Source organism: Podospora bellae-mahoneyi (genome assembly GCF_035222275.1).
Source record: "Podospora bellae-mahoneyi strain CBS 112042 chromosome 1 map unlocalized CBS112042p_1, whole genome shotgun sequence".
In the NCBI taxonomy this organism is placed as follows: domain Eukaryota; kingdom Fungi; phylum Ascomycota; class Sordariomycetes; order Sordariales; family Podosporaceae; genus Podospora; species Podospora bellae-mahoneyi.
The window spans coordinates 5,906,165-5,928,799 of record NW_026946359.1 but is presented as its reverse complement, the minus strand read 5'-3'; the positions used below and the strand labels follow the sequence as shown (position 1 = coordinate 5,928,799).

General features: G+C 53.3%; 9 protein-coding genes across 9 annotated transcripts; 3 read left to right on the top strand and 6 right to left on the bottom strand.

Moving 5' to 3' along the window:
* Positions 1-313: 313 nt before the first annotated feature.
* On the bottom strand, positions 314-1,827 carry QC761_117670 (uncharacterized protein; the record flags this gene model as incomplete). The annotated part of the gene is made up of 2 exons (XM_062875051.1): positions 314-1,481; positions 1,708-1,827. The coding sequence occupies 2 exons, from the start codon at positions 1,825-1,827 to the stop codon at positions 411-413; spliced, it is 1,191 nt and encodes a 396-aa protein (XP_062738280.1). The 3' UTR covers positions 314-410.
* A 456-nt stretch (positions 1,828-2,283) lies between these two features.
* Positions 2,284-3,189, top strand: COQ4 (Ubiquinone biosynthesis protein; the record flags this gene model as incomplete). Its single annotated transcript, XM_062875050.1, has 1 exon — positions 2,284-3,189. One exon carries the CDS (start codon positions 2,284-2,286, stop codon positions 3,187-3,189), a length of 906 nt encoding a protein of 301 aa, XP_062738279.1.
* A 171-nt stretch (positions 3,190-3,360) lies between these two features.
* Positions 3,361-3,826, bottom strand: QC761_117650 (uncharacterized protein; the record flags this gene model as incomplete). Its single annotated transcript, XM_062875049.1, has 2 exons — positions 3,361-3,738; positions 3,803-3,826. 2 exons carry the CDS (start codon positions 3,824-3,826, stop codon positions 3,361-3,363), a joined length of 402 nt encoding a protein of 133 aa, XP_062738278.1.
* A 471-nt stretch (positions 3,827-4,297) lies between these two features.
* On the bottom strand, positions 4,298-5,728 carry QC761_117640 (uncharacterized protein; the record flags this gene model as incomplete). The annotated part of the gene is made up of 1 exon (XM_062875048.1): positions 4,298-5,728. One exon carries the CDS (start codon positions 5,726-5,728, stop codon positions 4,298-4,300), a length of 1,431 nt encoding a protein of 476 aa, XP_062738277.1.
* Positions 5,729-6,613: 885 nt separating this feature from the next.
* Positions 6,614-7,941, bottom strand: ATP4 (atp4 subunit B of the stator stalk of mitochondrial F1F0 ATP synthase). The gene is made up of 4 exons (XM_062875047.1): positions 7,816-7,941; positions 7,280-7,731; positions 6,996-7,218; positions 6,614-6,938 (listed from the first exon to the last, which is right to left on the bottom strand). Exons 1-4 carry the CDS (start codon positions 7,844-7,846, stop codon positions 6,916-6,918), a joined length of 729 nt encoding a protein of 242 aa, XP_062738276.1. The 5' UTR covers positions 7,847-7,941; the 3' UTR covers positions 6,614-6,915.
* A 130-nt stretch (positions 7,942-8,071) lies between these two features.
* NOC4 (Maturation and nuclear export of 40S ribosomal subunits interacting protein) lies at positions 8,072-10,014 on the top strand. The gene is made up of 2 exons (XM_062875046.1): positions 8,072-9,691; positions 9,766-10,014. Exons 1-2 carry the CDS (start codon positions 8,192-8,194, stop codon positions 9,919-9,921), a joined length of 1,656 nt encoding a protein of 551 aa, XP_062738275.1. The 5' UTR covers positions 8,072-8,191; the 3' UTR covers positions 9,922-10,014.
* A 1,816-nt stretch (positions 10,015-11,830) lies between these two features.
* On the bottom strand, positions 11,831-12,256 carry QC761_117618 (uncharacterized protein; the record flags this gene model as incomplete). The annotated part of the gene is given in 3 exon segments (XM_062875045.1): positions 11,831-11,840; positions 11,983-12,210; positions 12,216-12,256. Coding segments are annotated over 3 exon segments (279 nt in total).
* Positions 12,257-15,457: 3,201 nt separating this feature from the next.
* On the bottom strand, positions 15,458-15,943 carry QC761_0019960 (uncharacterized protein; the record flags this gene model as incomplete). Its single annotated transcript, XM_062872064.1, has 1 exon — positions 15,458-15,943. The coding sequence occupies one exon, from the start codon at positions 15,941-15,943 to the stop codon at positions 15,458-15,460; it is 486 nt and encodes a 161-aa protein (XP_062738273.1).
* Positions 15,944-16,422: 479 nt separating this feature from the next.
* QC761_117610 (uncharacterized protein) lies at positions 16,423-22,064 on the top strand. Its single transcript, XM_062875044.1, has 3 exons — positions 16,423-18,279; positions 18,753-19,609; positions 19,661-22,064. Exons 2-3 carry the CDS (start codon positions 18,822-18,824, stop codon positions 20,724-20,726), a joined length of 1,854 nt encoding a protein of 617 aa, XP_062738272.1. The 5' UTR covers positions 16,423-18,279; positions 18,753-18,821; the 3' UTR covers positions 20,727-22,064.
* Positions 22,065-22,635: the final 571 nt, after the last annotated feature.

Below are 22,635 nucleotides of genomic sequence, written 5' to 3'. Positions count from 1 at the left end.
CGCTGATTATTATGAGAATATAGAAAAAGAAGTTATTAAAAGATGCAAAACATACAACACCGGGGATTCCCCAGTGGTCACCCACCTGAGTACTAGTCCGGCTGTGCGCAGCTTATCTAGGGGAGAGCGGACGGGATCCCGAGCTTTCTGCGCCATATGGTCGTATGTGCTTAGTTTAGTTAGTATTTGGCTATATGAAGAAAGCTTTCTGAAAGACAGTCCTCAGGGGGTCACTTGCCTGACTCTTCAAAACTGCTTTTGGTAGTCCGTAATACATATGAATTTCACCTTGAATGCATGAATGAACCTTCAACCATTTCCTTGAACTCATATTGAACTGCTGTCTAAAGGGTACCGTACCCGCAACACTGCGTGTTAGGTAAACTATATACATCAGAGTTGCCTTTCTATTAGTTGTCCTCAACCTTTAATTCCTCCAAAGACTTCTCGACCAACCTCTTAATCTGTCTCCACCTCCTCAACACCATCTCCCCCGACGGCCCACAGCCCTCCAACTCCCCAATCGCCTCCATACACCTTTTCATATACTTCTCCAACACCCTTACCATAATCCGATCCACCATTTTTTGCACCTCCCCCCCCCCATCCTCTCCCTCATCAACCCACCTCTCCCATTGACCCCTCGACGTGCACAGTAGCATCAATGCCACTCTGGTCCTATAACACCCCGTCAAATTCCTCTCATCAATCAAATACTTGCCCAAAAAGTCCCTCCCGTCCAACCACTTCTTTCTTGCGGTTGACATTTCTTCCAGGACCACCTCATCAATACAAACCTCATCCCACTTATTCTCCTCCGGACAAAACCCATATTCCACCATCAAAAAGTCGTTCGAGTGCGTCCCGTAGCAAATATACACCTCCTCCCCCTGTTTATACTCCCTATCCGCCGAAATGGTATAACACCCCGTATCAAACGTCACTTCACACCCCTCATCAGAATGATTGAGCAAATCCGCCACCGGCTGCAGAGCCATCTTGTCATCTTTTGTCAGCCGCTCCGTCGCGGGGGTTTCATGGTAAAACGTTCTCGTGTTGACAAGCAGCCAATGATACAGGAACTCCTGCTTGGAATATCGACCCTTGGGAGAGAGAGACAGTTTTGGAAGGAGGACATCACGTGTCAACTGCCAGTCCTTTTCGAATTTGGCTTTTTGCTTGGTCAAGTGAGCGCGGGCTGCGTAGGGGAGGAGGGAGTGTAGTTTCTCATGGTCGGATGTTGGCCAGGCTAGTGGGAGGGTGGACAGGATATCGTCACGAGTTGGGACCACGGCGTGCCAGGGGGCGTATTTCTTCTTGATGGTGGGGGTCTCGAGGAGTAGCTCTGCTGCGAGGAGCGCGTGGACGGGGGTTCCTTTGTATTTGGGGGCTGGTGGAGGGAGGGCCTTGAGGATTTCGGGGCGGACGGTTGTGAGGGTGCGGAGGGAGGCGGCGGGAACGTATATGAGGCGTTCATTGGCCTAGGAGAGGTTAGCCTGGTGTGTATAAAGTGAGGTAAAATGCGTAGACGTGAGGAGGAAAACTGTTTTCTTATGTGAGGGCCTGAAAAATGGTAACACGTCTGAAGATAGTCGACTGGGCTCAAATGATACATGCCAATCGACAATGCTTAGAAACCAATCAACACGTATGGCTGTTACACCTTTGTCTTCTCAGCCATGATGTTAGGAGGTCAGTGAATAGTACCTTCAGGTCTTTCGAAGCCACAATGCCAATTCCTCTGCCGGGTATCCTCTTGGCCTCGATACCGTGAACCTCGATCCCTTGCTTGCTGGCCCAGCGGAGAAGTTCGTCGTAGGCCTCCATGTTGATGAATTGCGATGGCTACAACGTGTAAGTGAGAAAGTTCGGAATGCCAGGGCTGAAATGCTTTTTGCATTGATGCTAACAAACTAGCGAAAAGAAAGGGAACGTGAAACAATCACATAAACATGCACCTGGGTTTTCCCGACTAGCACCGAACACATTTCCATATCCCTTTGCTCTTTTCGTCAATACCTTACGGCCTAGAATCGCCGGTTCAACCATGAACTCGGGGGGTCTTGTCTCAGCCCGGAAGTCACCCAGAATCGCTCCACAAGTCCACATGTTAGCAAAACCTTATCGCTATCACCACTTGGATCCTTATCGATAAAGACACCCCTGTCCTACTTTCCGGAGAGCTTCGGACAGCTCCCGATATCGAACCACCCGTCCCCGACATCACCGATTGCGCCGGCTGGAGTCCAGTATGCGCATTTGGTTCTACACCTTCAACCCGCCATGGAGGTGACACTCAAACGATCCGCGGCCCTCGCCCGCCAAACCACTCCCCTCCTCCGACCCCTCCAACCTGTCGCAACCTACCCCTCCAACAACAACAACAACAACAACACCACCCCCCAGCAACGCCGCCCATACTCCCTCTTTTCCTCCCTAACCCGCCCACCACCAAACTACCCAGGCCATGTCCCCCTCTCCTTCGTCGAGAAAACCGCCCTGGCCATCGGCTCAGGCCTCATCTCCCTCAAGAACCCCCGCCGAGGCGACCTAATCGCCACCTTCGCCGAGACAACATCGACTCCCTACTTCATCTACCGCCTCCGCGACGCCATGCTCTCCTCCCCCACCGGGCGCCGCATCCTCCGCGACCGCCCCCGCATAACCTCCACCTCCCTCAACCTCCCCTACCTCCGCTCCTTGCCCCCCAACACAGTCGGCCACACGTACATCTCCTGGCTTGACCGCGAGGGCGTCTCCCCCGACACCCGCTCGCCAGTTCGCTACATTGACGACGAGGAATGCGCCTATGTCATGCAGCGATACAGGGAATGTCACGACTTTTACCACGCCTTGACAGGACTCCCCGTTGTGAGGGAGGGTGAGGTGGCGCTAAAGGCGTTCGAGTTTGCGAATACGTTGCTGCCGATGACGGGCCTGAGCGTGTTTAGTCTTCTGGGGATGAAGAAGAAGGAACGGGAGAGGTTCTGGGGCGTGTATGGGCCTTGGGCGGTGAGGAATGGACTGAGGGCGAAGGAGGTGATTAATGTTTATTGGGAGGAGGTTCTCGAGAAGGATGTGGGGGAGCTGAGGAAGGAGTTAGGGGTGGAGGTGCCGGCTGATCTGAGGGAGATGAGGAGACGGGAGAGGGAGGAGAAGAAGAGACGGGAGGCGGCGGCGAGGGGGTAGATGTGTACTATTATGGTGTTTTTGTGTGATTGTATATATATGACTGTATGAGCATTGTGAAATTCAAATCATCATCAATTTTTTGTTGAATTCGCAAACAATGCCGTCGAGGCAGAACCGAATGGATATCATTATCATCACCCCCCGCTGTCTCTCTCTCCTTGTCCCCCCTTAAAGATCAAACAAATCATCATCATCATCCTCCCACCCCTTCCTCCTCGCAACAACAATCTTCTCCTCCTTCTCCGTGTCCGCCACCGCATTCAACAGCTCCTTCAATTGTTCTTCCGTCACCTTGGACCGCAACTGCCCCGTCTGAGCGAGCATGATGAGCCTGTTCTCGACGTCGGTCGCGCGCTGCTCTTTGACTAGTCTGATTCGTCCCAGCCGGTCGGCCGCTTCGGGGTGAAGGATCTGGTTGAGGATGGACTTGCGGGCTTCGGCTTCGGCTTCTTTGCTGGGACCTGCATTACCACCACCGCCAGCTTTTCCGAGGGAGGAGGGGCCGCCGCCTTGGGATTTGAGCTGTTCGAGGCGAGCCTTGCGGATCTGTTTGACGGGTAAAGGGGTTAGTCGGTTGATGCGATGGTGGGAGAAAGGGATAAAAGGGTACCTTTTCGAGCTCGGCGTCTTCCATTTCGGCAGTGGTTTGATATGGATTCGGGTTGGTTATGAAGCTGTAGGTATGTAGAGCGGGCAAGGATGCGAATGGTATGATGCCAGGGTTGGGGGTGGTGGTAGCAGCTCAGCAGTTTATCGCGATCGCGGGGTCAAAAGATTTTGGTGGGGTTCAATCACCCAAGCCCATTAATACGTAAAAGTCAATTAGGTGTATACCGGTTGCTGACAACAGCTGTGCAGTTGAGGCACCTTATGAAATAACTCTAAGGTATTGCAAGGTTTTAACCAGTAGAAACCCAATTCATTGCTATTTAAACCCCCCTATATGCAGTGTGTAAACCCCTTTCCCCGTTTTACCATCTAACCTCCCAATTGTTGTGTATGTGCACACAGTTATACCCAATATACAATGCAATAATATACATTTTAATAATTTGTACATGGCCCCCTTTTGACGCCCTACTACCCTTCTAACCTAAGAGCGAACTCACAGTTGGAAAGGTATCTGCATGTTCTGCCTGTCCATCTGGATCTTTTGCTTGGCCTTGACCTCGGCAATGAGCGAGTTGAGATTCTCGACCCGCAACCCCAGCTGCCGACCACGCTCGACAAAGTAGCCTGTCTGGTAATCGATATCGGTAGCCCAGCCCCGAGCCACATTCGACCGCATCCTCGAGCTGGAAGTCTGCTGTCTCACCAGCTTGTGATAAATCTCCTTCCTCAACCTCTGTATGACAGTCAACCGAGAGAAGTCTGGAGAGTCTCTGACCTCTGGGAGTCTGGAGATTACCCCACAGAGCTCACTAAGAAGCTGGTCCATGACCAGCCTCGCGTACGCATTCTTCGGCAGCTTATCGTAGGTGCTGTCGAGAACAACCGTCAGAGGGTCCACAATGGATCGAAAGACAATGGTTGGCAACGCCTTCTTGAAGAAGTCATCCATGGGGAAACCTGCCGCCCGCAAGTCGGGTATCGCAGTCAGTGTCCTCAGGAGGCGCGTTGGCTTCAACGTGTGCTCGATCGGCGGGTGGCGAACGATGCGAACACCAGACTGCTGAATCTGCTGGGGGTAAATTGACATGCGAAGTCTGCCCAGCTCGACTTCCTCCACCGAGAATTGCTCGCCCGTATAGCCCAACTTTCCAGTGAATTGTCCAAGAATAAAGGTTGGGCGAGTAATGGACGAAGGATAATACGTCTTGATGAGGTCCTCGACGACACCCAAGCCATCATTAATCAGGACAATGGTGGACCTGTGATCGAGCCTGTGCTTGATCGGCTCCAAAATCCGAACAATGTCAGCGGCTGGAGTGGTGATTATCAGATTACTGATGAGGCTTGGTAGCGCATATTGCTTCGGACTCGTATAATCGCCGCCTTGGTTGAAATTCACAGCGATAATCCGATTGGTGGTGATCATCTGATCGCCACGGTAAAGCGTCAACTTTCGATCATTCTGCTTGAAAACATTGTGTACACCAGGGGTGTGCATCACATAGCGCACCGGAGGGATGTGGTCGCAGCTGGCCAAAATATGCGTGATGTAGCGGCCAACAGGGTCAAGTCCCATAACATGGATGTGTTCTGACGGTGCGAGATCGTCTGCCGGCACAGGCGTAGATTCCGGCACGGCTTGTTCTTGTTGGTCCCACATCGCTATTCGAGATAGGATTCGGTTCGACTCTGCTACCACGTCTTGTTCTTGGACCTCTTGATCCGTAGGTGCCACTCTAACCTCGGCCTCCTTTATGTTCTCATCATGGTCGGTTGTCTGGCTAGTTGGTTGTTTGTGTTCCTCAATGTCGGCCTTATCCGTTTCGACAACAGTTGCAGAGGGTTCCTCCACCTCGCTCGGTTTGAAAGGCTTCGCTGCTGGAGGTATTTTCAGTCTTCCCGCGGCGAAAGGGCCGGGCCGCATTCCAAGATGTGTTGGGAGAACAGCACGCTTCGCATAACGTGGTGGCGGTTCCGAAGAAAACGGCGCTGGGCGTCGTCTGTGGTCTGTATCGGGCTCAAATCCTCGCCCAGGCGGGGACTTTGACGATGCCCCTCTCCGTAACCGTGGGCTGGCCCCCCGGCCCGCCAAATGGTTATTGAGAAACCATGGTGTGTGTCTGCAGGGTATTTGCGCAAACCCCCGCAGCTGCGGGCGGGTGCCCAAAAGGAGATACAGGTTGCCGGTGTTCACGGAGACTGCGGAGATGGCATGGTACGTCGTCGCAATCTCTGGGAAGAGACCCGTCGCAGGAAGCTCGCGCTGTCTACGACATGCGGCACGGCATTGGGTGAGTTCGACAACGTATGGCCTGAATAGGGATTTGGAGAGCTTTTCGCCGTAGAGAAGTGCTTAAGCAATGTCGTTGCTGGTGTCTCCGATTCAGAAATTGGTTTATCGTGGCGTGTTTGTCGTGGGCGTCGTGGAGGTGGGTGGGCTCAAACTTTTTTCGAAGACGGCGCAATTCGGCTTGGACTTTGAAGAAGTCAGAAAAATAAAATCTTCTGGAAGCTGATTGGCTGGCCGGTGCTGGGACCCGTCCTCAATTGCTGAGCCATAGAGCCCCACCTTGGACAACCCGACTGCAAGGCAAATCCCATGTTTTGTAACGGGCACTACCGGCACAAGCTTCAAGAGCTCAGGAGCAGCTCATTGATCTCATGGGAATCTCAAGCTTTGGTTGCAAAGTAGTTTGAATTGGGACGAAGTCATTATTTTCCAAAACATCACACATGGAGGGTAAAACCCCCGCATATCCCATGTAAATCGTGCTGTGAGGGGCAGTCTCATACGTCTCTAGAAACGAAAGCTAGAAGTCTGATCTAACCTGACCCTGTGCAACTAGAGACAGCGTTCCAGCATAATAATACATGGACTTGCAGTTTTGCAGTTGTGAGGTCTCAACCCTTAGGGACCTGCCGACCCTTTCCTAGCTTCTTCCACAGCTACAAAAGCTCATGATAAGCGAAAAGCGCACCTCGAGGCCATCAAAAATAGAACAAGTCAAAAGTTTTGAATTGGCTAAATGCACAGGGGTGTGTATGGACACTGGTACAACAAAGGGAATCTCGATCTGGGTCAAAACTCGACTGGGGTAGCTATTTAGCTGTTTATTGCTTGGCGGAAACGATCTCTGCAATATATTGTTAGCAACAGCTCGTTCTAAGCACGGAGATCTGAGCCAACTCACTCTCAACATCGGCAACGCTCTGCTGGAGAATCTGCTGGAGGGTCTTGGGATTCTCAAGCTCCTTCTGGACCTTGGCGATGATGGTGGCAGCAAGCTCCTTCTGCTGGCGCTGCTTGACCTGGCTCTCGTAACGCACCCACGAGTCGAGAACGGTCTTGGCCTCAGCAGCAAGGGCAGTGCGCTGCTCGAGCTCATAAGCCTCAGCCTCGAGCTTGGCAGTCTCCTGTACATGGCATCAGCACCCATTCCAGCTCTTCCCTGCAAACATAACCCGGCTATCCTACCTTTGAGACGGCGAAGAGGCTCTTGGTGACGTCAATGACGCCGGACATCTGCTGGACGTCCTCGATGCGGGTCTTGACGGCCTGGGTGTGGTCGGCGCGGGCCGAGTTAAGGATATCGAGGATCTTCTTGTTCTGACCCTCAGCCCACTCCTTGTAAGCGGGACCGCCGAACTTGATCAGGGCAGCCCAGACGCTGAGAAGGCAGAAGGCGACGACGGTCTCCTCGTTGACGACATAGTACTCGTTGCTCAGGGCATAGATCGAGAGGCCGGTGAAGGACGAGAGGATGGCCGACTTGGAGAGGAGGTTGCTGCCGGGAAGCGCATCGATGAGGGACTGGGCCTTGGACTTGGGGTCCTGGGCGGGAACACCCGAGCTGTTGCGCGCCGCGATGGCGGTCGAGAGGGCGGGCAGAGCGCGGGGAGCGATGCTAGGCCGGAGACGGGCAGCCCCTGCGACGCTCGGTGGTTAGTCACTTTGTCATTGCCGTCTCAATTGGCGCCTCGCAGGCAACTGTTGGCCGGTCTCGAACTCACCGAGAGCACTTCTCGCCAAGCGGGAGGCCATTGTGAATATGGGAATATCGGGTGGGTGACGGCTCGACGTTGACGGAGCTCTCAAGTGCCAAGTGCGAATTGAGGTTTTAACGAAATGCGTACTTCCCGGCTCTTTGCCGTAGAGCTCGAGGTCACGTGCCAGCGCAGCTGATGTTGAATTGTAAGTTTGGCCTTGCCAAGACCCGGTACTCCGGATCCCTGCTGTGAAATTTCCATTTTCCAACAACCCACTGCTCCATTGCGACAGCCCCACTTAAATTTTCTGGAGGCCACGACCGCGAAGCAGCACTGAGCAGGGAATTTGGAGGAAACAAGCAACAAGAGCGGGAAATATTGCGATTGAACCACATCAAAGATGGCAGCAGCTACAAAGGAACCGTCGTCGGCCTCGGCCGGGAAGAGGAAGCGTCAAGAGAATGGAGATAAGAGCAAGAAACGGAGGAAATCCGGCGGCGACGAGGGTGTCGATCTCAAGGCCCAACTCAAACAGCTCGAAGCCGAGATCCTCGAGTCCAGAAAACACTACAACAACATCGCTACTCTCCTCGAACTTGCGCAAAAGAACGACGAGGATCGTCCCACCGCCATCGCCGCCTCGGAGACACTATGCCGCGTCTTCGTACGGTTACTTGCCATGGGCTGCTTGGTGGAGAGAAGGGAAGCGTCAGAGAAGGATGCAACAGTCACAAAATGGCTTCGGGAGCGCCTAGCAGACTTTAGAGAAGTCTTGTTACACATGTTCAACAATGAGAAGTTGGCACTCCCAGCTTTGTTGTTGGCCATGTCTCTCCTCAAAGTCGAAGCTCAGCACCTTGACGGCCGGGACCAACCCGCCTTCCCACGATACTTCTTCACCCAAGTCATATACTTCATCATCCAGTCACCAGTCGAGAAACTACGGGAAGAGTTTACCGAGAAGTTCATCGACGAGTTTGACGACATTAGATTCTACACCTTCGCAGCCATCAGTGAATTCCTTAGAGACCCCTCCGCCGACCTCGACGAAACAGTCCGCGCCATAATCTTCAACCTCCTCCTCAACATCGATGATGTCCCCTCCTCCAACAAAGATCTCGACACCTTCTACATCGAACCCCCAACCACCAAGAAAAGGCACCCCGTCCGCTCCCTCTCCCAACACAAAAGTCAAGCCCAAGACGCCTGGCTAGCCCTGATGCAACTCGGTCTGAGCAAAGACCAGCGCAAGAAGATCCTCAGCGTCATGTCCAACTCTATCGCGCCCTGGTTCACCAATCCAGAACTCCTGATGGATTTCCTAACAGACTGCTACAACGCCGGCGGGTCCATCTCTCTACTGGCCCTCTCTGGTGTCTTTTACCTCATCCAGGAACGAAACCTCGATTACCCAGAGTTTTACACCAAGCTCTACTCCCTGCTAGACGCAGACATGCTCCACTCCAAGCACCGCTCCCGCTTTTTGCGGTTGCTTGATACCTTCCTCGGCTCATCACATTTGCCAGCGGTAATGGTGGCAAGTTTTATCAAGAAGCTGGCCAGGTTGGCACTCAACGCGCCCCCGAGTGCGATTGTGGCTATTGTGCCTTGGTTTTACAACTTGTTCAAGAAGCACCCCCTGACAACATTCATGATGCACAGGGTGCCGAGGACGGAGGAGGAGAAGCAGAAGATTGAGGAGGGAGGGGTGGAGGATGTGTTTTTGGCTTGGGAGAGGGATCCGATGGAGACGAGGGCGATTGAGAGTTGTCTTTGGGAGGTGGTGCAGCTGCAGGGGCATTGGCATCCGAATGTGGCGACGATTGCGAAGATTATCAGTGAGCAGTTTACCAAGCAGGCGTACAATGTGGAGGACTTTTTGGATCATAGTTATGGGAGTGTAAGTGTCTTTTTCTTGATTTGGGGGTGGTTGTGGAAAAATGGGGTAAAGATGCTAACATATTTGGATAACAGTTGTTCGAGGCGGAGATGGGCAAGGAGATCAAGAAGCCGCCGGTGGTGGAGTTTATGATCCCGAAGAGGGTGTTTACAAAAGTTACGGAGGAGGAGGAGAAACAGGGGCTGAAGGATTCGCTGGTGGTGGGGTTGTGGGATTTTGGGACGGCGTAGATGGGCGAGATGTGAGGCTGTTGCTGGGATCGAGATACCATCACGATGAAGATACCATACTTGAGAGGTAGTAATTGAGCAGGTTACTATTGGTTCCGAGCGTTCATTTGCTTATTGTTATTCTTACCTTACTCGCACCACGAAGTTTTACCCTTGGCAGGGGTGGTTATCCATGATGGGCTGATGAAGCAAGGTGAGGACGTCATATCATCCTTGTTTGTGTAAGACGAGACGATGGGAAGGGGTTGCTCGGGAGGGAGGATACATCAACAGCGGAGGGGAAATGGGCGTCGTCCGGCCCGTTTGTGCGAGCCTGTTGTGATAGGGGTGAAGAGACGGGCGGACAAAAGATGAATGACAGTCGTATTCGCGGTTCCCGTTTTTGCACGGGTTTGGTTGTACATTATTACTTCACTCTGGTGGGGAGAGATGCAGGGATAAGTTGGTGTAGACCATCAACCATTGAGAAGGGTTGTTCGTTAGGATGTGTGTAAAGGCAGTTTCTGGGCTTGGAATGTGGACATTAGCTAGACGGCGGGTTTTCACGGGTAAAGGACCAGTAATCAAGTGATCAAGTCGTGACCTGAAATCCCACTGCAGCTTGTCTTTTGCTCGATATTTGTGCGGTCGGGATTCTTATCATCGAGCCACAGTTGTGATGCTGTGGTATGTTTCCCCGAGCTGAAAGACGGAGCAGAGGTATCCTATGCAACCTGGAAGATCACTTAAACTACTATCCTCCCTCTTCTGCTTTCGAAAGACCTCTTCGCGATGAGGTGATACACAGCAAACCTTAGCCTACCTCGGTTGCCGGTTCTCACCACTACGACACGATGAAAAAAAAAAAATTCTCCGTAAATAAGAATGGATGTCACACGCGTCCGCCGGCTGCCACTTGCCAATCCTACCTCATATGGATGTTCTTCAACCATGTTTGAGTTACACATAAAAAGGATATCAAAACATATAAGCCAGGCTCAAAGTGCAAATATGACACAGGCTAGGTAGGTTAAACTAACTATGCTAAGGAGAAAGAGTGGTTCAGTCACAGCGTGTGAAGGTCATTGTTGCAAGGAAGCATGAGCGCTTGCCAGCCATGGGACGGATAGCGGTGGACCAGTAACCCCCTTGCTAAGGTAAGGGGGGGACAACAGACCGAGGTTGTATGACTTGATGATCAAACGTGAACACAGAGCTATATTCTCGTTCCCACTTAGGACTGCAGACAAGTGTTCTGGCAGAAATATCTTTGTCAAGTGGTGACCAGAAATGAAGATAGAGCTGACAGTATGCTTTGGCAGGTATCTCAAATTCCTTCCTTTTTATCCTAGGAGTTAATTGGATCCGGAGCCTTTCCTGAGTGGCGTCCTTCTATCATCATCACACAAGCAACCAGGGAAAGCTTGTGCCAGGTGTGCGCCTACAAATTAAAAACGGCGAAGAGCGCAAATCGGAGTCTAGATCTCAACCTTACAAGGCCAAGCAAACCAAACCGGCGTGCAAGTTCCACAGACTATTTCCCGTCTCTCATCGTGATGGGCTGTGGCAGGCAAAAACAGAAACGGTAGGCCTGCCCCCATCCCAAACATAGCCACAAGAGAACCCCAAAAAGGAGAATATACCACAACAGCTTGCAATCCAAACCGGTCAAAACATCCCGGCGCCGGACGATCATGGCAGGTGAGCAGCCAGTCTGTTCTGGGGATGTAGACCTTAGTACGCCCCCTTTTAATATCGAGTCGAGAAGATTGGATGGTCCTGATTATGGGAAACCAGAACCGTGTAATCCACACATGTAACTGTTGTGGTCTGGTGGTAAGATGTCATCAGGATCGGGGAAGCGTTGTGGCAGCTGCTCATGCGGTCACAGTGTAAGAGCTCCTTTGGTCTGGGGCTGCCCGGGTTGGTTTCACCTCGTGCTGTGAGATTGATTGATCACTACTCACTGACCACAAGAACTAGCTTAGGGAGGGGAAAGTCAGGAGCACATCCTATCATAAAGTTGACCGATTGACCCTTGAGGCTGTGTACAAACGCCAACTGCTCGCTAGTTTGACTTACCATGAGGAGGCTGTGTGTGTGTTAGCAGCCCTAGATAGTATCGAGTTCCATTCCATTTTCTCCTTTACCTGAAAAACCTCACAAGCGCTGAGGCTAAGCTGATGGCCGCGTTCCACGATGGTCAAAGGAGGCTCTGAAGTCTGCATGCATGTAAGTAAGCGCCAGGACCTGTCACCTATCCGAGCTCTTCTCTCAAGCCAACTTGCATGGGATGGGTCGTTGGGCGGTCTGACATGGCTGTGAATGGTTCCTCCCGCTGCACGAGCGATGTCATCCTATCCTTCTGATATGTTTATAGATATGAGATCTTTTCACGCAACAGGCTGCCATCTTCATCACCTTACTCTGGGCTGACGCCTGCAGAGATAGTACCTGACTCGCTTTTTCGACAATATGGTATATTGTTGGTGGAAATCCATGACTGAAATACCTCCCAAAAGAGCATACGCCGGTATCGAGATATGTGCTGCGCCATCCATCAAACCCCCGACATCTGAGTGTGAAGCCACTCTATGACCCGCTCAGCTCATCTCAGCTCACTTCGTCTCCTGCCCGCCAGCCCACCAGAGTCCTCCGTCCAGGAGAACGTCATTTGGATCTAGCGGTCAACAACACGCCGAGGGAGGAATCCATCGGATGCGCGGCTGTTTCAGAGAGCCGCGACGACGGTGTGCTGACACCGATAGCGAGCAATGGCCATGTTTGCCAGGGGCAAAGTCATGCTTCCTAAATATTAGACATGGATGACGCTCCCTACCAAGCTTTCCCATCATGCCCACAAAAATCAAACGGGGACAAGGAGGCAGGAGAAAAAAAAGTTTGCTCCCCCGGACACAGGCATGGGGACCTCGTTGACTAGAAAAACCGAGAGTCTGGTTCGGCTCTCTGCGAGTAGCGTGTTGGTAACCGTTTTGATCCCCGGTCTCTGCACCGGCGGTGTGTATGAAAACTCGCATGGTTTATCGATCGATCCCGTCTTCTCCGTGATTCTTCGCGAAGGCCTGCGGAGTGCCGTTCTGCACCCGGAGACGGCCCTGAGACCGAAAAAAACTCCAACCCGGTGGCTTCAAACTCTGACTCGTGTTACAAACATTGACCAACACAAAAGACTTCAAGAACGCCCGCTCCAGGAAGCTCGTGATATCGCCGCACGGTCGGCCTGTTCGCAGCCGCACCAAGATTGGCGATATGGGTAGGGTGTGCAAAAGTCCATAGTCAAAAATCCACAGTCCGGGCGGGCAGGGGGATTTGCGATTCGCGGGTTCCTTGGCGACCAGGGGTAAAACATGCCGACCTCCTCACCGCTACTCATTGTTTGCTGAGATTCTGGCTGTAGATTTCCGTTTTCCTGGATCTCAAATGCATCTAAAAAGGGATTTTCAAACGTCTTCCAGGCAGTATGTCGTAATGTCTCCGTTTCTGCACAATTTTCGGTGAACAAAAACTCCGTAGCAGGTTTTTCCCGTGGCCTAGATCAACAGCTTGGCCCTGCATCTGTGATGTAGGATAAAGTAGGTGCTTTCACTAGGACGATGAAGCTGAACTTCAACACCGCCCTTGACCTCGCGAGAAGACGCCGACCAAAAAATAAAAATTAGACACCGCCTCTGTCCCTCCTTTTACCCCTCCAAAACATCAGCTGGTCTCCCCCTCTTTACCCCCCTAATGTGATGTAATGCAAAACAGAGACCAAGCAACACCGCTGCTTACACCACCTTAGTCTCGCGTCTCGTGCCCATGTTGCGTGCTACTATGATGCAGCGACCCGGACCAAGCAGTGGCGGCGGACCCAAAATGTCCTGATAGTCCTGATAGAGCCTGTGGACTACTGCACCCTGCACACATCGAGTGACCCAGACTTCCGGATCGAGGTCCAGCATCCGCCTCTTGAAGCACCAGGTTCCACCAGAAATCTCCAAGACGATGCAGCTCTCGAAAGTCTTGACCGTGATAGCTGCATTATGCCATTCCCTTCTCAGCGATGCCGGCCGAGAATGAGCCCGTCCGTACGGCCCTCAGTCGTCGGATCCCGAACCATGCGGGAGGGAGGAATAATAATGCCTCGGAGCGGCGGGGTATGTTTTGGAAAATCTCTCTTCTCTGCAACGCCGAGGCAGCATCGTGACCTTTTCACCGCTCAACTGTGCAATATCCCAACTCTTGGCGCCTTCGCAATGGCTGCACCTTGCTTGTATGGAGGCATTCTCTGCTGCTTCTAGTAACAGAATGGGTAATCCGACGGAGACGCGGTGGAGCAGAGCAGAGGGAACAGGGAACGTGCCACTTTGGCGTCATGTATCGTGCGACTGTGAATATCTTCAAGATTTTCAACCATCCAGAACACTGGCCGAGAGCGGAACGGATGCCCGTGTAGGTGATAGGCAAGGCAGAAAGACTCGATTCTGGTTATGGCGTAGCAGATTTTGCGTAGGAGATAGAGGAGCAACAGGAAACAGTGTGCGACTGGGGCAGGAAGTTGATGTTCTGCCATCGGCGAGATCAACCTATGAGTCAGTCACGTTTTTTGCTGAAAAGTCTTTTCTGCGACTGGCGAGAGAAAACCTGCCCCAGATATCGGCGACGAATAGGATGGTTGCTACGGTCCCCGAAAAGGGGCCTAGATAGTCAACTTACCATAGGCATGCGTGCAGACCTGCTCAAAACCAGTATCCTGATGGGCTCGTATTGGCAGACCGGACAGACGTTGGGCAGTGATCGTCAACTGCTTGCTTGTGGGAGTGCATATGTTGAGATATCGATCCGACACAAGGGACCGCCTCGCTAGGTTGCATATTGGGCCTTCTTTCATCGCAACGCAAGATATTGCCTGCATAACGACGGCTGCAGATGCTCAAGCAAGCCGGGAGCGTGTCCGCTCCTAGCAGTCCCGTCATATGGACGCATTGCGGGCAGGTCTAACGGGCAAATCCCATGGTCTCTCAAACCAGAGCTGGGCGTGGGACCCGAAGCTGAAAATCAACAAATGATAGCTTTGCTCGTGACAAAAACAAACAACATTGTTCGATCCCATCTGCATGGCCTGGGCCCCTAAAGGATTATGAGGGGCACTTCCCACAACGTCGGGACGGTGGCTTAGTGGGAGGATAATGAGCCCCCAGAACCGCACGATCGCCTCAAGGTGGTGATTGGCCGTGTCCGGTCCGCTGCCGCATCTCTTAACGGGCCCGCAGCAGCCGCCTCCGCTCCGGAACGCTGCTGTCGTCCCACACTCGTCGTCCCGATAGCAGGGCAGGAATCAAAACACCGAGAAATCTGCCTATCATCTCGAACCGCACATGTGTGCGGGCAAAGCATAGACAGACTGATAGAGCCAGAGCAAAGACCAAGTGCTGATGGCACCTCAGGAAGGGCACGGCGGGGACTGCTCTTGCAGTAGCTCACCGGGGAAGCCCTCCAATCCGCCTAGTTGTGTTGATCTCACAGTTAGCTGATAGCTCATCACTTGGTTCGGGGTTCATGTTTTCATGGCAGCCGACCAAGAGCCTGTAAAGTGAAGTGTCGCCGTCACCACTCTAGACAATCGATTGGGTGCCATGCCTGCCGGCTGGCTGCCGATGATGCTCTGAGACGCGAAACGCTGCTGACACCTGACAGTCAACCACTGAGGCTCGAGAGCACAAGTGAGCAAAAGTGTGAATAGAGTGGGTTTTCGTGCATCGTTCGTGACCGGCTCTGGATCCGACAGACGCGCTCCTCCGCGCGTTAGAGAATAGAAACAGGCCGACGGTTGGGCAGAGACGAAGGACTCTTTGTTTTGGGTCGAGATGGCGCGGGCCTCGAGATATGCGGCCGGGTGCACAAATGCATCTGGGCAGCTCTCGTGAGTGGCCAGCTTCCCTTCCGCACCTGCGGGCTCGCCGTCTAGTGGAGACGACGCGCTGCAATCCAAACCAAACTCCAAAATACCAGCCACCGACTTTTTTCCATTCCATCCATCCATCCGTTTTGGCCTGGTGTCTTTCTATTTGCGTTTGGACTGCCGCCAGGCTGTGGGCTGCGGGCCGCGACTCGGGTGCGGATAGAACGATATGCTTCGATATCAGATGCTGGCCATCGAAGCAGAGCGCGTGGAGACCGTTCGAGGTGATACAGAGCACACAATTGGACTGTCAAGTGTCAGTCGGGGCGTGGAGATGCTGTGTAGCGGCGAGGGGCGCGTTTTAGGATGCTGAATGGAAGAATCGAAGCTGAGAAAACCGGGGAAATGAACATGCCTTCTCGAATCTCGGCCAGGCAGGTAGGCTGTCGGCACAGGTGCACCCTGGCAGGTCAGGTGACCGTACCGTTATCAGACAGACGTTGTAAGCGACTGACCATGATTGGAACCGCGGAGCTTCACAGATCGTGCCGCAAAGGGACCCAGAGACTTCCGTTCTCGCTACTTCCCGTTTATCCACAACCGTTCGTCCAAAATGGCCTCTTTTTCTCTAGCCTTCAGATTCTCCTGACAGAAGACGGCATCCACGCCTCGTGGCCCTCATGCTTCTGCCGCGGAGCAAAGAGCTTGGCGGCACCCATTGAAGCTGAAGACGATGACGAGAACCTGTTCGCAGTCGCACGAAGGAATCCCATGCCTGGTGACAGTACCCTGACGCCATTGACGAATTGATTGTAGTGTAGGCGCTGCGATATTTACCTGTCCCCCGCGAAAGCACCACCACGGCCTACTGTGTGTATCTCCAACACCCCGCGCAAGAATAGCCTCAAGGGTTCTCAATGCGTGCTAGCTACTAGTACCGCTAGGCCAGAACCTCCGCGGCGCCATGTCGTTCCAGATTTCATATCTCGATGTCTTGATCACAGTCGCCGTCGCCATCATCTTCAGCGCTACTGTCATGGCATCACCCCACCTCTGACCCCTCCGAGCAATAGGATAGTCCGCCTTGCCGGAGCCATCAGATGGTGCTGCCCAGAAAACGGGGGGTCACTCTCACGGGGGGTCACTCTCACGGGGGCACACTCTCTGCTCACGAGGTTCGAGCGAGCCCTGGCAAACCCGTTTTGGGGGTGTGGGAGAAGCTGCATGTCTGCGGCAGACGACTGGTTCTGCAAGCACTTTGGGTATCGATGCCATATGGCCATCGCTGCCCAACCTGTCGAGGCGGTCCTTCACAACCACTCGTTCGCCCAGTCCAATCATGAGAACAGCGTCTCTGCCGCCCACCCTTCAGCGGCCCTCTCCCCGGGTTCTCAGCAGTGCTGAGTCCTGTTCCCTTTTTTGCGCTCCCCATGCCGTGAAAATCGACCTATCACTCGGCTCCGGCAAAGCCCCCGCTGGAACATCGGCTGACAGAACCAGCCAGGCTGGACAAAGCTGGGGCGGCTTCCCAGGAAGAAGCCTGGGTCCGGCAAGCGTTCACTGATTTGATATCAGATGCTACGGTTTGCATGCCCGAGACTGGCCGCTATCCCCAGTTGATATCTTCCTCTTTTCATACAGTCCTATTTGGGAGGGTCCCTGGCTCCGTTCGACTGGTCCACATCTCCACTCTAGCCTTCCTTTCGTTCGTTCCTGTGAACCGTTAGCATCTGCTTTGCCGTTCCAGAATGCAAGTACCGGGGCGGTCACAAGAGGTACCCTTCCGAAACGGACTGTGAGAGGGGCAGAGGGCATCACCATCAGTCAATCGCAAGGCCGGTTGGTCTGGTGGGCTTCTTCCCTGGTTTGCGCCGTTGCGCTTCCCGCCAGGCAGGTTTCTTGTCCGACGCTCAGTCTGCCCTTTTCCTGGTTGCGTATCCGGGAGTTTTCAGAGAGAGTACTTTGGACCCCCCGGCACGTTTGGGTGGTCCTTCAAATCGGATCTCTCTTCGCTACACTCCCCAGCCTCGAACACACACCCCCACAATGCACCACCCCCCTCCCCTCCCTTCCCCCTCTCCGAAAAAAGTCTCCCCCCATACACATGCCCCCCTCTCCGCAACATCCACTCTCATGTACCACAGCCGTCTGCACTCCCATCACTCTTCAATTGGGCAAAGTCGGGTACGTACCCTGGGCTGCTCTGTTTCGGCGCTCGCAGAGAGTCGGGCCCTGATCACCTTCAAGTACATAACATAGAGGGAAGGACAACCCACTTCATCCCACTCTCCATCCACAATCCTCATTGTCATCATTGAACATTGTATGCTCTCCTCGTCTTCACAGAAAGCAAGATCGAGGATCTCTACCATCGTTTACACACCCACACCACCAACCATCATCGCCAGCAGACTGCCAGTCAAGGTCTGATAACCCCTCCTTCCAGAAAAACGACAGTGTGACTTGGATCCCAAAGAGTGAGTGACATTTCGGCTTCTCTCTCACCCAAAGCCCCCCCTCCTTCGACCCCTCCATGGATCACAACATGAATTCTTGGTTCTCTTAAACCTGCCCACCCCTGCCTCCCGCTCTTCTTCTAGCACATCCCCCACAAAAGCCAGTATCAATCCTCCTCCACTTGATCTTCTCTCTCATATCTTCTCACCTTTCTTCTCGACCTCCTACAACAACAATACCACCTAACACTCCCTCCAAGCCCTCTTCACACAACCACCCCAACAGTTCCGCTTGAATGTCAGAAGTCTGAAAATTCTACCCGGTATGCATGATCCTGAGCGGGATTTTTTCCTGGTTTCTTTTTCTCCGCATATCCATGCCGCCCTGAGCCTCCCCTGCTCTCAGACCCCCAACGCCTCCCAGAAATAAAAAGCGGTGGCTTCGCCCTCACCGCTTCCCGGTCCGCTCAACAACTAACGCAAACATATAATAGGAATTGGTCCACACACTTCTTAATATCAACACCCAACACACAAATCACAAATCACACCTGTGGCCCATCATGGTCTCAGCATTCCCAATGGACAACTTCTACAGAGGACCGTTATCAGTCGACACCAACCATGCTCAAAAATACTTTGAGGAGGAGGCTGACAGCATACTCGACGACAACATTCTTGACCAGAGCGGCATTGACTCGGGCTTCGAGAACTCCCCTTCTATGACGGATAGCAGAAGGGATTCTTTCGCAGTCGCCCCCTCGCTCTTCTCGCCAAAAACCGAGAGCTGGCAGCAAGTGGACATGCAGGCCGTCCCGTCGAACAACCCCTTCTTTGACGCTCAGAGCAACAACCCCTTCCTGCAGATGGACCGAGGCCAGCACGCCGTTTACGCGAACCAGACCTGGCCCATGACCAGCTCTGGATCCGCCACCCCTCAGATGCAGACATTCGACGGCCTCCCAGCGGAATACGACTCGGCTCCCATGAACATGTTCCCCAAGCCCAGCCCTTTCCAGGTGCAAGCGACGCCCTTTGGCAACCCCGGACCTCAGCCCGCCATGTTTCAGCAGCTCCCTCAGTCCATGCCCACCTCCCCCCACAAGGACGTGTGGATGACCCAGGATGTCAAGAGCCAGGCCTTGAAGCGACCGCGGCCCGCCAGCCCCTTGATCCGCTCTCACAACGACTTGCGGAGGGGTGATGGCATCCGGAAGAAGAACGCACGCTTCGACATCCCCGCTGAGCGCAACTTGACCAACATCGATCAGTTGATTGCCCAGTCCACCGATGAGCAAGAGATCAAGGAGCTCAAGCAGCAGAAACGACTCCTTCGCAACAGACAGGCTGCGTATGTACCTCGATCCCCATGCAAGCGAACAATGACTAACCATCTTCACAGCCTCGATTCCAGACAACGCAAGAAGCTTCACACTGAGCGTCTTGAGGATGAGAAGAAGCATTTCACCGAGGTGATCTCCTCCCTGGAGGACACCATCGCCGATCTGCAGAGGGAGCTTGAGAAGCTCTCGATGGAGAAGCAGGACTACCAGACCTATGCCCACAACCTCGAGAGAGAGCGTGACGAGTTGATCAGCAAGCACACGATCGAATCGGGCGAGCTGCGGAAGAAGATCGGCGTCCTGACCAACCACGTGCAGTCCATGGAGGGTGCCACCTCTAACGCACCGGGCTTCCCCGGCGCTTTTAACGAGATGGACGGCATCACCATGGATGGTTCCTGGGAGAACATGCCCGTCTTTGGCGAGTTCCCCTTGGAGCAGACTGCCGAGGTCAAGCAAGAGATGCAGCTCGTCTCCACCAAGAAGCCCGAGATCGCTCTGCCGACCGACTCCGAGAAGCCCGCCCAGCCTGGCGGCCTCCTCTTCATGCTCTTCCTCGTCGGCGCTTTCGTCCTCTCGAGCCGCTCGACCCCCAGCATTCCCCGCGTGTCCGAGGATGTCCGCGCCGCGTCCGCGACCCTCCTCGAGAACGTGCTCAAGGATGCCGGCGTCAGCGGCCAGGCCCCCTCGGGGGTCGCTGCGATGGCTCCTCAGCCATCCGGCACCAGCTGGACCCAGGCCTCAGGCTCATCGCTCCCGCTTGCCACGCCGATGGTGGACAACGTCGCACCATCGATGCTCGGTGAGATGGCCGATGCCCTGACGCGGCCCACCGAACAGCAGACCAACGAGCAGATCTTCTCGCTTACGGCTGCGCAATATAATGACTTGACCTCGCAAGATTTCCTCCCTAGTGCTGGTGCCGAAAGGACTACGAGCCAGGGCAGACGCAATCTCGCCGAGGCTCTCGCCAACATGCGCAATGCCAATAAGCAGTCGGCTGCCGAAGTCTACACTCGGTCGCTGCTCTGGGACCAGGTTCCAAGCGACGTCGTCCGATCGTTTGCCAAGATGATTGCTGAGAGCAACTCTGCTCAAGCCTCCAGCGGCAACGACCGGTCATAAGCTATGGAACACCTTTGATGACGACTACACGACACGAGAGACGAGGTTCACGGCCTACGAATGACACTGCATGAAACACACGACATGCATAGCGTTGGGCGCTTTCAGCATTTTCGGTTTTTCTTTTCCTCAGGGATGACTTTTTCTCAAACCCACCACACATACAATTCTTCCGCTCCCGCGACACACACACACACATACACACACAAAACAGATATCTACCAGCTCACGCTCTCCGACATTTGTTACTTCTTTGCGCTCTTGTGCGAACAGGAGTTGCCCGCCTTTTTTCTCCTTCTCTTTTGGACATTTTCCCAGCCTGATTTTCTGCGTTGTCCTTGTATTTGGTCTTTTCGATTGGCAAAATTAGCAAGCGAGCATTGGCTTTTTTGATTTTTCTTGGACGCATCTCCTCTACGATTAATGTTCTTTACTCTCCTACTATTTCGGACACGGCTTCTCTTTTCATATGGTATTTCCTATGGCGCTTGGTATTGGGTTGTTTCCAGCAGAGCTTTTTGCTGCGAGGTCGGCGGGCGGAACACGGCGAACATTGGCGGATTTGGATTGATTATTTTGTTACGACATCATTCCTTCTCCTTTGTACACTGGAGGATCGCCGTCGCGGGCCTGTCAGCGATGCGGAGAAATCTCTCGCAGACAGTCAGACTGGCAACACAATTTACACAACAAAATTGGGGTTGAGAAGGAAAACGGCGAGCATTTGTCCTTGTCAACATTGCGCGGGAAGCCCCTTGCGGGGAGGAAGAGCCCCGGCAACGCGGAGCCGTGCTGCGACCTGGACACCACAGTCACGACGACACCATCTTCATGAACGATTTTTATTTTCTTATGTCTTCAACACCTTCACTCGCCAACTTTCACAAACATGTTTTGGGCCTGCCCTCCCCGCGGTTGTCGTTCACACACCGCCGGACTTCGCAGCGCCCCCCGAGGAGGAAAATGGGTCGGAACACAGCGGCAAGGGATGGGAGTCATATCTGAGCGAGTCGCCGGTAACACGGCGATGGCTCAACTGACTTTGCATCCCTCGCAGGAGGGGGACTCCAATTGGGTAGGAGTGACAGAAAAGGGCAGTCTTCTTTTTTTTATGGTCGCATCAAGAAGTACAGGCCCGACCCTGTTCACCATCGCCCACAAGCAGTCACACCCTCCTTGCGATGCCAGAAAACGGGGACTTGATTTGACGGATTTGGGTACATATTGTGGATTTCGGTTTTTCTTTTCTTCTATACAATTTTTTTTTTCGTTTTTGGATATACTTTTCACGGCCACCAGACATATATGGAATTGAACAGTGAGAGGAGGAGGGGGGGGAGAGACATTTCTTTCGGACATGGTCCGGTTGTTGCTGGAACGCCCAACCATATGGATACCGCGATCGATACTCTCTTGGAATATTTCTTGTAGCTAGGACAGCGAATTAAATTTTCAGTACACCTTTTACATACTTTCACACTGCTCTGTACCTTGGTCTTTTTTGCATTCGTGATATTCTTCGCAGTAGCTTCATCTTTTGCAGTGACTGTTCCCGTGGAGGCCTCTTCCGAGACTTGAGCTCATGCATTAGTCCCAAAGGGATGCGACCGACCGACCGAGCTGATGACGAGTTCTGATTCTTCTCGGGTTCGCTGGATTTCGGGTTGGCTATCTACCTAGGTAGGTAATTACCAATCACCCAACGGACCTGCCTTGTCGGCCGCTGTGGAAGTCAGCGCTTGGTTATTTTCAGGGCGATGCTCCGGGTACGGAGTCTGACAGTCTGCCTGTCGGGATGCGGGCCGGTGGGGGTTGGTTCGAGTCAGAGTCATTCACGGGATGGGGAAGAGAAGTTCAGCCTGTTGGATGGAGTTGGGTAGGTTGGTAGCTAGCCAGCCAAGGCTCGTGA